This window comes from Gymnoscopelus braueri (assembly GCF_963280865.1).
Source record: "Gymnoscopelus braueri genome assembly, chromosome: 20".
NCBI classification, from domain to species: domain Eukaryota; kingdom Metazoa; phylum Chordata; class Actinopteri; order Myctophiformes; family Myctophidae; genus Gymnoscopelus; species Gymnoscopelus braueri.
The window spans coordinates 38,905,755-38,923,119 of NC_137622.1; the positions used below are offsets into that span (position 1 = coordinate 38,905,755).

Genomic DNA, 17,365 nt, shown 5'->3' on the forward strand with positions numbered 1-17,365 from the left:
GATTGAATTGAATTGATTGAATACTTTATTAACATGCTTATTAACAGTACAAAATAAATGATACAATTATTAACACAAAAAACCCCAGTGGCTTCTCAATTCATCAGTAATACATATAATACAGACAATACAATACAATACAATACAATACAATACAATACAATACAATACAAATATACTACAAAACATGTTGGAATAAAACTCAGTAGAATCATAAGGTATATTTACAAAGAAAGTAGGGGAGGGGGGCGTGGGTCGGAGGATTCTACTATCAAGGTGTTCAAGGAGTTAAACTATGTTCACTTGTATTTTGATGAGAGGATTTCTTTTGGGTTATAGATATAGTTTTGAGTTTGGGAGTCGAGCTCCTTTATGCCTTTTGGTAGGTCATTCCACATTATGGTGGCAGCATGGTAGAATGCATTTTTACCCTTTTCAATGCATTCCACTAATGCATTCTACTACGCTCCATGTGGCTAAGTAGCCTTTACAAAAAGATGGTATTTGAAAGGCATGATGTACGGGTGGTAAGGGTTCATAGAACAAACCGAGGAGCACAATTTGTCCCTGTAACTGTTTGACTTTGCACAACAAGCCTCAAGGTTGACAGTGGGAACGCTATTTTTTACAGTCCGACTGCATCATCACAACAGATTCCATGGAGATAAAATGAGAAATTATACAATATCAAACTGTGTGAGCCCCAGCATTTAGCTGTAGCAAACACACACACACGCACGCATACTTGCAAGCTCTCTCTCTCGCGCACGCACGCACACACACTCCCACACTCCCACACACCATGACAATGCAAGTTTATGACTCACAGAGAGAGGCATTTGTCATGAATTTATTCAACTTGAAAAAGGAGAGCAGGAGTCCATTTCAACACTTTCATTTTTTTGTGTTTGCTGTTGGAAGTAATTTCCCTAACGTGTGTTGAAATCTGATGTGAATTGTTTACAGTAAGCTCTCAAGGGGAACCTCGCATAAACTAGACTATGTGGAGTAGAATAGATTAGAATAGAATAGAGTAGAATATAATATAATATGATATAATAGAATAGAATAAAATCATTATTGATTGATTGATTGATGTACTTTATTTAGTAAGACATGAGAACACCAGTACATGGAAGTACAAATTCACAATACAAGGTCTACTAAACTGGGAGTCTCATTAAGCACTAAGCTTGTTTAAGATGAGATCCCCATGCACACAAATCATGATGACATATAAGAGACAGACAGATATACACACTACTATACAGAAAGTCATACAATCAGCTTACAGGTTACTGGTATGAAGAGTGACATTTTTTTTACAAAAGAAGAAAAATAAAAAGGGGGGGTTAGGGGGGGTAGGTTAAGACTTAGACAGGGGGCATTTTCGAATTGCAGCCTCCTGAAGGTGTATCTTTAGGGCAGTTTTGAAGGTGAGTAGGGTTTTACACTCCTTTACTCCTTTTGGTAGGGCATTCCACATTTTTGATGAATAGCATGAGAAAGAGTTCATTCCCTTTGTTGAGCCAAATCTGGGTTGCACATGATTTGTGGAGCTGCCTCTGGTGTTATGACCGTGGACTTCATTAACATTTAGGAAGTATTTAGACAAATACAGGGGGATCCCAATGTTGTGGTGTATCTTGAAGACCAGGCCCATAGCAAGTTGCTGTACTCTGTCCTCAACCCTAAGCCATCCAAGCCTAGCAAAATGAGCAGGGTTTAGATGGGTTTTGTAGTTGAGGCCAAGAAGTAGCCTTACTAGTTTGTTTTGGGATGTTTGGAGCCTTGTTTTTAAGGCCTTGGAGGTGTTGTGATACCATGAAGTGCATGCATAATCATAATAACCTTGTATGAGGGCCCCTGCAAGAATCTTCAGAGTATTCATACTGACTAGACGTTCAATCCTATTCAAAAAGCGTGTTCTTTGGTTAACCAATCATGGACTTACTGTAGAAAGGATTTTCCTTGGAGTTCTCAAATGTTTTTTGTTTTTTTTAACATTTATTAACTTTAAATAACTGTGAAGGGGAAAGTCCGGAACATGGAAGAAAAATGGAACATCAGATGAACATCAGATGAACATCAGATGTGCATCTGTGTCAGATTATCTGACACAGATGCACAACAACAGAATGTTTTCGTTTTCCTTCTCTTTTACATGTACATGTAATCTATAAGCTGCAAATGACACAGCACTGAGCTGATAAAAGCTGCTTTCTAAACACAGCTTCAGTGGTGGAAAGTAACTAAGTACATGTACTCAAGTACTGTACTTAAGTACAATTTTGAGATATTTGTACTTTACTTGAGTATTTCCAATTTCCAATGCTTTTACAAAAGGGAAGGACGCTGGAGCAGCACGGACTATTTAAGCCTTTTATTTATGCAGTGCAAGTAATAAGAATGACTGACGTTTCGGTCTTTCGACCTTCCTCAGAGTCATTCCAATGCTTTTACTTCTACTCCACTACATCTCAGAGGCAAATATTGTACTTTTACTCCACTACAACCATTTGAAAGCTTTAGTTACTAGTTACTTTGTAGATTATGATTATTATTACAAAACATACTGTAAACACTTCAGCCCTATATATATTTCGGCCATTTGAAAATAGCCAATCTACAAGCTCACAATGCGTCGCATGAGCTTGTAGATCTGCTATTTTCAAAATATTTTTATACATTTGAAAACTAGTGAAATGGGACATTCTGCAAAATGAGTACTTTCACTTTTCGTACTTAAGTACATTTTGATGCATGCACTTTTGTACTTTGTACTCGAGTACATTTTTAATTCCAGACTTTTACTTGTGACAGAGTATTTTTACATTGCAGTATTGATACTTTTACTTAAGTAAAACAATGTAAGTACTTTTTCCACCACTGCACAGCTTTAGACGATCACGTCAGCTATAATGTCATTCTTATATAAACTAACAAAAGGGCATGCTTTGCACTACCTCACTAATTATATGTAAATATCCAAGTCATTGCAAGAGGCTATAGCTGTAGCTGTCTATGAGAGGGTCTTTGTGTCTGTCTGTGATTGTCTGTGTGTCCCGGTAGTGATGTGCGGGTCGTCCTGTAACCCAGGGTGACCTGTGGGTTAGGGTGGTTTTGGGTAAGCTTATTTGACGCAATTGTCGCAGGTGTGGGCGGGCGGGTCATCCCTGGCCCACAATAAAATGAATGGTACGGGTTGGGTTAGGGTCATTAACTGATTCAGCGCCAATGAAATAAAAAAATAATTGTTCCAGCAATTTTTCAATGTTCTTATACCCTTTTCAAGGGTATAAGAGGCTTATACCCTTATACCCTTTTTCTTAGTCACAGAATATTTATCTCCAGTATAATCGATCCCCTGATGGGTGCACTGTTAAATAATTCACAGCGAATTCACAGTAAATTACTGGATAATAATTGCCGCACTTTCACAGTAAGTTTCACAGTAATTATCTCACAGTAAATGACTGTAATTTCACAGCTGTGAAATTACAGTCATTTACTGTGATTTACCAGTATGTAGTACAGTTATTTACTGTATATATTATTACCATTACTGTGAAAGTAATGTCATTTACTGTGATTTACCAGTATGTAGTACAGTTATTTACTGTATATATTATTACCATTACTGTGAAAGTAATGTCATTTACTGTGATTTACCAGTATGTAGTACAGTTATTTACTGTATATATTATTACCATTACTGTGAAAGTAATGTAATTTACCAGTATGTAGTACAGTTATTTACTGTATATATTATTACCATTACTGTGAAAGTAATTTCATTTACTGTAAATTTACATACAGTAAAGTATTGTACAATTTACTTTAACTGTGATTTTACCATACATACACAAACATGCTTTGTGGATCTGCTCAATGAAAAAAAGAAAACAAGGACTATTAATGTAAACTTTTTATTTAACAATTAGTTAAAGTGCAACTTTTCAACATTTAAAAATTTAAATGAACTGTTCCTTTAAAGCAGTGGTTTTCAACCAGTGGTCCGGGGACCACCAGTGGCTCTTGAGGATTCCAGGTGGTCCCCAGCTAAATGGAGTTGGAAACCAGTATTTGGTTTCCAACCATTATAGTTCTTTAACTCTTGAGCGTAAAGTGAAAGTTTAATACTGTAACACATTAAAAAGGTTAATGTTTTTCACCAATGAGTTCTGCTTATAGGTCTACATCTTAACAGACCATTAACAAATGCAACATCAATACTGTACTGAATGAAGTGGTCCAAACTTGTAAACACTCACTACACCATGTATTGTTGGCAGACAATGGTTATTAGCTTGTTCAAAATTACCTTACATTACCATATTTCCCAAAATCTATGAAAACAAACTTAAAAATGAGAGAAAACATTTTAATATTCAAATTTATTTCAGAAAACAGGCAGCAATGCGTCCCTGAGCAAGACTCTTAACCCGTTATTGCTTTCCAAATGCCGTGGAATAAATGCAGAGGACACATCGTATGTGCAAAATACAGTGACACAAGATACCCCCATAAAAAACGAGGGTGTGTAAGAACCATTAGTGCAACTCCAAACACTGTAACAAGAAGAGCCTGAAGCTTCAAGTCTTCCATGAAGCTGTAAACATTTGACTCCTTTTTGACTGTAAGAACAACAGTCTATTGTCCATGAAAGAACAGTATTGTCCATGAGAAGGTAACCATTGTACTGTATGCACAAGGAAAACACATTAGAGTGTGGTGGGGTACCCTAAGTTGGACTTGCGTTTGTTTGTCTTGCGTTCGTTTCACTTGTGTTCCTTGGGATGCCTCCCTCGCGCTCTGGAGCATAACGAAGCCACTTCTTCACAGTTTCACTGGAGTCCTTGTGGGTCAGCTTGCGGTTGAACTGCCGAGCAGCAGCTGAAAGACAAAATTACAAAAATAAGAGTGAGGAAGAGAGAGAGAGAGTGTGTGTATATCCCGTACAACTTCTTGTTATAATAAGAAAATCAGTCTCACTCTGTACAGTAACACAAGCTACAATCTGGACTGGAAAGAGGAGCAAACGGCTAGCCTGGCTCTATCCAGGTAATAACATTTGCATCCGAGCACCTCTAAAGCTCACCAATTAGGTTGTATTTTTTTGGTTTATTTATTATAGCTTGCACTTTCACCATCACCTGATTCCAACCTAACCTTTGTTAGATTAAGTTTTGTCATTTCATGCTTTATTCTTCAACAGGGGATTACAGAGAGACATGAAACAAGGGCAGAGAGGAAACATGCAATACATTATAGGAGTTGGATTCAAACTCGGTTCTATATGGCTCACAAAGAGCATAATTATGTTCTGAATCACCATCAGTCACACCTCACTCGATAAACTTAAGCTATTAAGTAGTTTGCAGGGGAGGAAACTCACCAAACATGCAGTCTTGTATTGCTGTTTCCTTGAATGGCTTCTTGCTGCTGCAACTGGGCTCTTTCCAGCCCAGTTGTACTGACAGGCCAAGGCGTTAGTCAGAGCAGTTGCCAGCATTCGTCTGATCAGGTTCTCTGAATTGGTGCCTCCTACCAGAGCCAGGCGAGCAATCTAAATCAGACGAGAGAAACAAATAGGCCATTGAGCTATGTTCTGTGGGACATATGTTAGAAACAGCACAACAGCAACTCTTATATGTGTGTGTGTGTGTGTGTGTGTGTGTGTGTGTGTGTGTGTGTGTGTGTGTGTGTGTGTGAGAGAATATATTCTAATAACAATCATTGTGATCAAGTGTTTATTCAGTAACAGGGGTCTCCCCTTCCCTACAGCTCTTTAGTAAACAGAAAATGCAGTTTCAGTATCCTATCAGGAGAGAGAACTCATACAGATTACAGTAATTGAATACACAGGACCACAAAACAGCCCTCAGGGCTTTTTGTTATCCTTGGCTTTTAGCAGCCCCTGTACTTTTTTCAAACTGTTGATAAAGTATTCAATCAAAGAGGGCAGATGAACAAAGAAGAGAGCAATGATCATCATCAGAATATAGAGATTTAACCTTTTCACACACACAGAGATCATAAAATGTCTACAAATGTTAGATGACCGTCTTGTTCACTTACCATTGCAACCATGATCAGGCACTGACTGCATGGGATCAAACTGGTTGCAGTTTCCTCTAAAGAAGTCTAGAGGGAAAAACAAATGCTTTAACATTTACACAAAAAACATGACTAGTGTGATTTGATTTGTCTACAAAGATATTACTTTACATTTTAGTAGTAAATTGGGTTAATTAGTGAGGAATACAATGGCATACCATTTTGTGCACGTTGTGGGGGTCCAACGGGGGTGTACTGCACCGAGCCATATCCCATTCCCGATATCCCTGTAGAAACAAAATCAAAATCATTAGTTATATTTCATTACAGTTTGGGAGTAGCAACACAACGTGATGTTGCAGCATATTGTTGTCAACTACCACAGGATGTCTGAACACAAAATCTGAATTGTAAGTCATACTAATGTCAAATAGTATTCCTTGAGTTCTGTGTCCCGGTCTCTCAAAACGTTAGTGTAGTGAAAGAGTAGGGTATCATACCAGTACTTGTGCAGCTGGTGGTAATGGGCTGCACCAAATCCTGACATCACAGCTGAAACACACAGTAGGAAATGCACAAGGCAGTTAAGTTATTAGCGTATGACACTATTGTAACCTCCCATGTAAGGAAATGTATGATTTCCTTTCAGCTGATCCCTTGCTCTGACCCAGGGATAAAATAAAGGGATGAAAGCTAAATACACTGTCCCAATTTTCACTTTCATGAAAAACGTCATAAAACACACATGACACAACACAGATGTTTAAACATGCCAGAATGTTCAAACATGCCAGAATATTATGTTATGTGACTGCTGACTGTTTGATAACTCACAATTATGAGCTTGCTCAGGTGGAGATTGCAGGTAGTTGCCATCTGTGCCAGTAACCAGATCTACAAGGGGCAATGGAAAACAAGTTGTGACAAAATGTATACAGAGTGCTCCATCTAAAAGCATGGTGTTCTACTACACATATCTATTATCGTGACATACCATTCCTTGCAAGTTGTGAGGGTAGAGTTTTGTAGTGAGCTGGAGTTGATCTTGGTGTTATATCTGAAATGCATACACATTTTAATTTAGATAACATGTCTTCTGTTGCATGCATGATGCCAGCTCAAGAAAAAACACACATGATATGGGTTCACTTACTGTTATTTGGATCAGGAGACAGCAAATGGTTTAAATAGCCAAAGCTGCCATTCAATGAATCTAAAAAGGTAAACCAGCCATTGTGAGTTTAAGCAAATTGTGTTTAAACAGTTATCCAATTGATGTTTTAGCATTGATAGCAACAGAACATACCATTCATTTCCTGGTCTGGGGACCGCACAGCTCGAGGCTTGCTGGATTTTGGTGTCTCTCCTACAACATAATATAGTTGGCATAATGTTATTCACAATGTATTTATTTTGGGCTAAAACTATATAGGCTAACTGCAACCAATGCACAAGCCCAGTGTTGTAATCAAAATGGTCAGTTTTGTGTTGGTACAATGTCAGACAGGTGTAATTTGTTATTAACTGTGTTGCAGTGATCACAGGGCTATATTGTCCAAGAGTTCCAAGACTGCCAAATAAAATAAATGCATTGCATTGTGTCAATACCTGGGAAACCCACTTCAGGTGGTTTGGCAAACCGTCTTCTTTTAACATCGCCACCCGATTGGTCATCAGAGTCTGAGTGCTCATACTGGGGATTTGCCCTAAAGAAAACACAATATACAGAATGTAGTCATACTATGTTTATTAGCCAAGTCTACAGTCTGAATATATAGGACCACAATGGGAACAAGCCATCAGGCCTTTGTGTTATACAGTACCTAATTGTACCGCTGTACTAGTTGCAAATTGTAATTATAGTATTCAATAAATCATACCTTGAACAATACCTACACATCACCAATGCTGCTCCAACACCCTAGCGTGAGCTGATCTATGATTGGTCTAGCATGAGGCAAGCCATTATTATGAGGCAATGTCAGCTGACCTGTGTGGTTAGCTGAATCCATGTGGTAGCATAAGCTGAGCTGTGATTGGTGTGATCGCATGGTGATAGAAATAAGGAGAGAGGTACAGACTAACACTAGACAGCAGGCCCTATCAGGGCCACGCTGAGGGGAGAGAGACAAGAAAAAGAAAAAGAAAAGAGTAATCACTATACCTGGATCTTCTTTTCTGCCGTAGTTCTCCATCGTCCTCAGATTCTATGTGGGAGGTTGGACACATTGTTGAGGTGTACTTGGTCTCTCGTCGCTTAGCTTCATCAAAGGTCTCTGGAAAGAGCACAGGGAAAATGACATTTAACATGACTGCAGTCAGTGTTGAATCAAAACATATGTAATACTTGGTTTAGTTGGTGGTTACAAATGTAATTGTACTGTAAATTAACCGTGACACAAACAATCCAGGTGTGCTTGTATCATGTATTTGACAAGGCAGCACACATTATGCAATATATAAAACTATTTATGAATAATTATTATCTACATCAGCACTAATTTCCCACTAGAGACACATTCTATATCCTAAAAAACAAACAAAACAAAGACTAGCTGATTTACAAGCTTAAAAAAAAGGCATCTTATAAGATCAAAAGCTTTTAAATCTACAATTTTCACTATTCAAATGTTGTGAAAGTATGAAATAGGGCTTCTTATTTTTTTTGGCATTAGTATATGCAAACAATATAAAGAGTGCACACATTATAGAGACTATTTAACATGATGAATACATGTGTGCCTTGACACAAAATCTTTGAAAACCACTAGTTTAGTTTAGCCCTACAACACAAACATATTCATTTTTAGTATCAGATGGCCTATTGCAAATACATCAGCTGGTACTGTAATACAGTGGTTCTCAACCATTTCAGGCCTCGACCCCCAAAAAGAATGATATTTGAAGTGGGGACCCCCCAATATAATGATATTTGAACTGGGGACCCCTCACCCAGACAAGCACTTGGAATTGTAGGAGTTGAGGCATTACATTTAGTCTGACATGGTTCCAGATAAATATTGTGAAAATAGCTGATCTACAAGCTCACAATGAAAGCTTGTAGATCTGCTATTTTCACAATGTTTGCCTCTTTCTAGTCTTTTTTTCCTTTTGTTTTGGCAACACATCCCCCCCCCCATTTTTCAATGTCATCTGCGGACCCCCCGGAAATCATGTGGCGACCCCCTAGGGGTCCCGACCCACAGGTTGAGAACCACTGCAGTAATACTTGGTTTTTGGTCATTTAGAAAACATTGTCAACATCTTACACTAATATTGCATTAAAAACAAAAAGAGGGAAAAGCTGCATTGCAGGGTGAAATGAGCTGAAATAACATTGCACAATTGTACATTTAGATCAACATCAAGGTTGAGCTCATTATTAATCTTAACTTCATAAAATACCAGCGTAAACGAATGTCTAACTTTAATCAAATAAACAGGACCAATGCAGCCCCCTGGACCATAGCTCTGAAACATGACCGTCATATCATGACAGTCATGGATAAACTTCAACCTGGTGTTTGCATTTTCTCCATTTTTCTCTTGTACATCTACATAAACGTTCAGATTTCAAATATAAAGTGCTTAACCTATGGCCACGGATGTTACAATTATGTTCGGGCCCTCAGAAGTACCCGTATATTCCGTATTGTTCAATAAAAAGCTTTTTAATCCGATTGGTGGACATTTTCTCCGTATTTTCACCATGCTTTCAACTAAGCGACCCTATCGGTCGGGAGGTGTATTGCACTCCTCTGATACATTATAACTCTATGAGCAAATGGCCACCGATCGGATTAAAATGATTTTTATTGAACAATACGGAACATTCGGGTACTTTTGAGGACCCATACATAATTGTAACATCCATGGCCATGGGGTCAGCACTTTATATTTGAAATCTTAACGTTTATGTAGATGTACGGCCCGTACATCTACATAAACGTTAAGATTTCAATGGAGAACGTGCAAACAAGCTAGCCGACGAACATGACATTAAAAGCCCCACCGACGAGTGCCTGTGCACGGCAGCAATCTCACACACACACCGGCTTGGCGTGCGTCGTAACGTTAAAGTTAAGGTGTGTGAGGGAAACGCATTTAAACTTATATACAGAGTCTACAGACATGAACAGCACATCATTTGTTGGAGCAAGACTGAACGACAGCATGCACAAGTTCACAACTAGACTAGTAATCATTAAAGTGGAGGGGGGAAATGAGGATGACTGACTTACCTCAGAGACACGTTTCTGGCTGCTTCTCCCCGCTTCTCTATGGAAGATAATATTGGACTTTATTATCTGCAAAGATTTTTTCTAACCTCGCAAATATTTTGCATTCGTCAGTCGTATTTATATTGAACCTCGCAAATATTAGGCATTCGTCAGTCGTATATTTATTAACGTCGCAAATATTAGGCATTCGTCAGTCGTATATTTATTAACGTCGCAAATATTAGGCATTCGTCAGTCGTAAAAAAATCAGCATTGTAAATATAAAATCGAGCTCTGTAAAAAGTCAAGCTCTGTAGTTATTATTTGCACATTTGTCGCCTGCTTTTTACATGTTATGTTACATGTTTTTATGTGCGCAATAATGTCCAATTCCTCCCTCTCCAACTCTGTAATTTACACCTGGCAAATAATCTTTATGGCTAATAACTCGCAAATGAATTCACAAATGTTTTGACTGCTTCACTCGTGTTTTCTGGTATCTGCAAGTAAAAAAAAATCGAGCTCTGTAACTACGACGCACAATATATGCTTTGTGGATCTGATTTCTACACATGTGCGCATTGCCTTCTACAAGTGACGCACACATTACGATTGTGGATCTGATGTCTACACATGTGTGACTCCTCTTTTTCAGCTTGTGGCCGCGTGTCATTTGTGACGTATTTTTGTCCAATCTGAGGCTAGCGTCACTTGCAGAAACAGTGTGTCGCGTGTAAACAGTGCGTCGTGTGTATCAGCCCCCCACCCCTTCCCGTGGGCTGCAGTTATTACACAATCCAGCAGGAGGCACCATTGTGTATACAATAGGGCTTAAATGTTTAATGTATGGTTTTATAATATAATAATGTATATCTGCAAAGTAACTAGTAGGCCTAACTAAAGTTTTCAAATAATTGTAGTGGAGTGAAAGTACAATATTTGCCTCTGAGATGTAGTGGAGTAGAAGTAAAAGTACTGCAAACTGGAAATACTCCAGTAAAGTAAAAATACCTCAAAATTGTAATTGTAAATTAAGTACAGTACTTGAGTATATATATATATATATATATATATATATATATATATATATATATACATACATGATTATAATATAACATTATGGCTACATCAATGTTAGACAGATGGACAGATATATCTATCTATAAAACCGCTCTAAAAGAGCACTTGGCTGCAATTCGAAACTGGCCCCTGTATAAATCTCATTTTTTGTGCTTGTGCTCTAATTTGTGCCGTTGAAATTGTGCTACTTAATTATTTTGAATATACATTTAAAATAAATAAAACTCCTCTGTCTCTGTGCAGTGCGCCGATTACCTCTAAGTATGTTCACCTGCTGTGCCCTAATTTCCCTGGTACAGTCAGTCAGTCAGTCAGTCAGTCAGTCAAATACAGTATAAGCGTATACAGGGTATCTTCACATTTCTAAAGTGATAGTTTAAGGACTTTTAAGACCTTTTTAATACCTCTAAATCGAAAAAAAGTTACAAAATATATATACTATAAAAAATATTATATTATAAAATAAAACTATACAAATTGTCAAATATGACCTAAGAAAGAGGCAAACATTGTGAAAATAGCCGATCTACAAGCTCACAAATGCGAGGTGTTTTGAGCTTGTAGATCTGCTATTTTTGCAATGTATTTATCTGTGGAGCCGAGTCAAACTAAATTTAACATCTCAACTCCTTTTTTGGGGGATTATTTTGGGGGGTCACGGCCTGAAAAGTTTGGGAACCCTTGTTATAGGCTATAGCTATCACAATAATATATCAACGATTAAAACTAGACAAGCTTACAGGAAATCTATAAATTGGTTAGGCTTTTTTTTAGCACAGTAACAAAATCTCTCCTCACCTTAATGTTGGTGTATCACACAATAAATGCCCAGTTAGAAATTAGCATGATGTCATGTCACATATCAACATGGTGAAACAGCAACCTGTGTTTATTAGCTGTAAATAAGCACTGTGACACCATGATAGATATTCAGATTTGTTCAGGTTTTTATTGTAGGGATAGCCCTTTGGGGTGCAGCATCTCATTTTCGAGGGGGTCCCATAAAAACATTAACAACAGACAGATACACACATACAATACAAGTATACAGATACATTCAAACACAGATAGCTTGCTCACCCTCTTCCACCCACCCCACCAACCAACACCACATCATCAGCTGTTAAACAACAGAAGAGAAGGAAGGGCACAGTGCAACTACTATCAGTGTATATATCCCTACAGGTACAGTCAATTTAGAAGCATAAACAATTGAGTGAGGTGAACATGAGGCAGTGATGAGTTCCATATAGACCTCAAGACAAACCGGCACAAGGAGTCATATAAAACATTAAGAGGCTTAAGATGAGGTTCTGTGGTGTTCTGCATACACAACATCAGCATAATCTATAATAGGAAGTAACACTTGAGAGATTATTATTTTCCTAACTTCAAATGAAAAGCAATTAATTGAACGGTAGAGTGAACTCAGGCAACCTAGCTATAGCTACTGTATACACTACATTATTTTGTGAAAAGAATAAACAGACAGACAGACAGACAGACAGACATAGATTGTCTGCTGTATATCTATGTCTGTCTGTCTGTCTGTTGTTGTTTTTTTGCGGAATGTTGTGGAATATTGTGGAATACACCAACATTAAGGTGAGGAGAGATAAAAAAGGGGGGAGAAAAAACCCTCCTGCAGTGTTCGCTGCCGCGAGCGGGGATGGGGCGTATGGGAGGGTAATTCTCCTGGACACTATAGGTTGAACGTCTAGGTTGGAGTCTTGTTGTGATGCCAATTACCAATTCAGTCATCTAGCTTGGTGTCTCCCCCAATGACCCCATGTGACCTAGGCAAACATTCAGCAGAATAGAAGATCTATAAGTTCATAGATGGAAAAAGAAATGGACCACGTATACTCTGTTTTTCAGACCAAGGACCCCTTAGCTGAGAGAGAGATGAAGCAGGGACCCCCACTACATATTGTAGTAAAAATTAAATTGAGTTGCAGATTAAACTCATTCATTTCATAGATAGCTTCATAGACTTGTTTTACAGCACTCATCAGTGTTGTGGAAATTAATATTCTTTATCTGTTTACATATCTTTTCTATTCATATGTTGGAGTCATGCTAATGTGTATTTTCAGACATTAACCCTCAGTACTTTGTCTGCTCTTTTTTCCCCTCTACACCAAACCTATTAACAGTCATGCAAACAGCCCCGAGGTGAAAAAGGTGACATGTTGTTTTCTTTCGGGTCAGGTGTCACACAATTGCCCTATTTGGGTTCAAAAAGGTGACTGTAGCTGAAAAGTGACACTTTTGCATGTCTGTATTAACCGAAAATAGCCGATCTACAAGCCCACGTGTCGCAGCGCTGTGTTGTTGGCTTGAAGATTGGCTATTTTCAACAGAGCAGATCTACATGCCCACAAGGGGTTGCAGCACGTGTTGTTGGCTTGTAGATCTGCTATTTTCTGCAAATGTTCCCCCCAGAATAGGGGGGGGGGGGGTTCTTTTAATCATCTGGGGACCCCCCAAAATAATTTGGGGATCCCCCTGGGTGTCCCGACCCCCAGTTTGAGAACCACTGACCTAGAGGATGTTAGCCTTATTAATCTGGTACTGATAATTGATTTGGTTTTCAACATTCTTAGTACAAAACAAAATATGTTTTGGTCTCTTTACTTACTGTATGTGCATTGTAGAAATTGCTTTTTCAATCTATGTTCCCATCATGTTAACCTTTCTGGTCAGAACACAGCTCATTAACTTGTATATTTGTACAATGTATAGCAGTGAATTACAGATTTATATTTCAAGACACAATTATATGATAACATAAGGTGCACCTTTATTGACTCCCAGAGGGGAAAATTAAATATACAGTATTATAATACAACAACATTTCAGTATGAATAACCTACATGGTTATCAATTACTACATAATTGATAACCATGTTTTGCATTAGTTCTGTTATTAGTCGTCTTGTCTTTTCCCAAAAAATAGTGGTAAGGTGATCTGACTGCAAATACAAATACAAGCCTATTAATTTATTCAAATACACTGGCGTGATAGCTTGGCACATGTGCTCATTTGTGGTGTATCCCCCTGGAGACAAATGCACCAATACAAGGCTATGGTAACAGTCATGTATACTGTTCACTTAATATCAGAATACTGATTGATTTAAGCTGTTACAATTCCAAACATGCAAACATGACCCACTTTAATTACTTCAGTCTATATTAGTGACTAGTATTACAATATTATTGTCTTTTTTGTGTCCAATGTAGCTTGTAGATTGGCTATTTTTGCTACTTTTGTGTGACATAGAATGGCGAAGTACAGCATCAATTTACGAAAAAAGTTAAAATATGGAGATAAGAGGTGACTGCCCGACAGTATATGCAATGTGGCTCTCTGGAGTCAGTGTGGAAATATAATGGCCCTCTCCATCATCAAATTTGGATGGAGGTTCTGGCCAAGCCTGCCTTGGCAAAATTAATGTTTCACCAAAGTTGAACTCAAATGCAAGGCATGTAATGTGTATTATTTTCATCAGCTTCACACCTCCTGCATAGTAAAATCCTCAGTGTTAATTTAACCAAGAGTGTACAAATGTAACCAAATGCACCCGTTACAGGTACACTGGGTTACAATTAAACACACACTTATAGTTTAACACTGAGGATTTTACTATGTGATTGGTAGAATAATGTTTCTCATGTTGTTCCTGCAATCACACACACTGTTCCTACAGCCATAGAACCATGTCAGTCATAATTATGTGGGGTTGGGGGTGCAGTTAGGCTTGAGGAGAGGCAGGGACAACGTCACACAACGTCCTGCTCCAGAACATCTACTAGGTGGCTGGGATGAGTGTAGGCGCCTGGTAGGTGCTCTCTGGTGTGAGAGGAGAAACGAGATGTACATCTGTTCGTCAGAGGACAAGCAGCAGGCCCTGAATGCAAAAAGGATATGTACATATAAAATATTAGATTTTCATCAGTCTATTTTGAACATCACACTTATTATTTATTCTTCTATGTACACCGTCTTGCACACAGAAGTACATTTGACTTGGTGAGGTTGGTGTACTGCAATAAGCAGACAAACGTGACGTTTTGCTCATAAAATGTCAATGTCATGAGAATGGATTTTTATTGCATTCATGTGTGAAAAGCTTGACTTACAAATATATTGATCCTAAATGGAAATTTTGCTCTGGAACCAAATGGACCAGTAAGCGTTAGAAATGAAATACAAGATGTGATATAATACAATACAACACAAGACATACCTGCTACTGGTGTCTGCAGGCTGGTATCCACGCTGTCCGGTTGTCAGGACCCCCCCCCCCCCACACACACACACACACACACACACACAGGTGTTATTATTATAATTAAAAAATGGCAGATCTACAAGCTCATAACAAGCGCACAATTATATGTCTCATTTAATGCCCTAATGCAGGGGTCTTCAACGTTTTCCAGGCCAAGGACCCCTTAGCTGAGATGAAGCAGGGACCCCCACTACTTATTGTATAACATTGTGTGCAGATTAAACTTTTTCATAGATTTCATAGATAGCTTCATAGACTTGACAGCAATATCATCACTGTTGGATTCATGTTGATGTGTATTTTCAGACAGTTAACCACTTAAAAACCCTAAATCAGGGGTCTTCAACCTTTTCAGGCCAGGGACCCCCAAACTGATGGGGAGATGGAGCAGGGACCCCTACCCTACGAGGCTACCACATACATTGTATATTTATGTATACAATTGTGTTTTATATTGCCTGCTCCTACGCACCTGCCCCAGTAGGTGTGCAAAATAAAAATTCTCTACAAAATATGTATAAACATAAACATACCATGTTATTGTGCATTGTGCCTCCATTTATCTGTTTGCTATGGATTCATGTTATATTTAAAGACAATTTGACATTTTGGGGGATAAAAGGTAAAAAAAAAGGAAGAAAAAAAATCAAACAAAAATATTGTTTAATCAAACAACAATTTCGCGGACCCCCTAGGGGTCACGGACCCCCTGTTGAAGACCTCTGCCCTAAATAATTGTACGTAGCCTACTTGATCTGCTCCTTTTCCCTCTACATCAAACCTCTTTGCTAAAATAGCCGATCTACAAGCTCACAATGTGAGCTGCTATTTTTGGCTAATGTTCCCCTCAGAAAAAGGAATTCTAGGGTTCTGGACAAGTTAATGTAAAAAAAAAAAAGTTCCTATCACACAAACATCCCCCCTGTAGTAACTCTGAGGACGCCCTAGGGGTCTCGGACCCCCTAGGGGTCCCGGACCCCCTGTTGAAGACCCCTGCTTAATGTAATGGGTTACATAAAGGGGAGCTAAGTTGCTAAAGATGGCTAACAACAACAACAGTAAAATCGTTTTTACGTCAAATGTAACCATATAAATCTTAATGAAATATAAAATATAGTCTCTCAGGATCTAATGAGCATATATAGTGATCGGTGATAATGTTATTCATGCCCCACTCAGCCTATAAACCATGATGATGCTAACGCGCTAGCATCGTTAGCATGGTTCTTCCTTTAATTTCTACATAATAAATAAGCTAAATATTATTTAAAATATGAAATATAAAATCGGGTCTTATAGGGTCTAATTGGAGCATAATAGTGATCAGTGATTATGTTATTCATACCCCACTCAGCCTGTAAACCCCTGTTAATATGACGTTAGCATAGTCGTTAGCATGGTCCTGCTACATAATAAACTAAGCTAAATGTATTTCAAATAATATAAAAATTAAATAATATATGATGAGTCTTTCTTAGGTCTAATACTGTTCAGTGTTTAGTGATTATGCCCCAGTAATCATTATAGGCAATTGATTATAGGCACTTTACCTGTATGCTCTGCTGCAGTGATGTCCTCACGCACTGTTTTTGCAAGTGACGCTTAAAAAAGGAGTCACACATGTGTAGACATCAGATCCACAACCGTAATGTGTGCGTCACTTGTAGAAGGCAATGCGCACATGTGTAGAAATCAGATCCACAAAGC

The 17,365-nt window shown here is 38.3% G+C and overlaps 2 protein-coding genes across 2 annotated transcripts in view; one reads left to right on the forward strand and one right to left on the reverse strand.

Moving 5' to 3' along the window:
- The window catches only part of LOC308075683 (GDNF family receptor alpha-4-like), a gene marked incomplete at its 3' end in the record, with an annotated part of 99,612 nt that overhangs the window by 26,103 nt on the left and 56,144 nt on the right, over positions 1-17,365 (forward strand). The window lies entirely within an intron of this gene.
- Positions 2,089-8,370, reverse strand: LOC308076368 (uncharacterized protein; the record flags this gene model as incomplete). Its single annotated transcript, XM_080416602.1, has 10 exons — positions 2,089-2,114; positions 4,786-4,896; positions 6,082-6,147; positions 6,279-6,347; positions 6,895-6,954; positions 7,055-7,117; positions 7,214-7,273; positions 7,367-7,426; positions 7,669-7,766; positions 8,225-8,370. The coding sequence occupies 10 exons, from the start codon at positions 8,368-8,370 to the stop codon at positions 2,089-2,091; spliced, it is 759 nt and encodes a 252-aa protein (XP_080272728.1).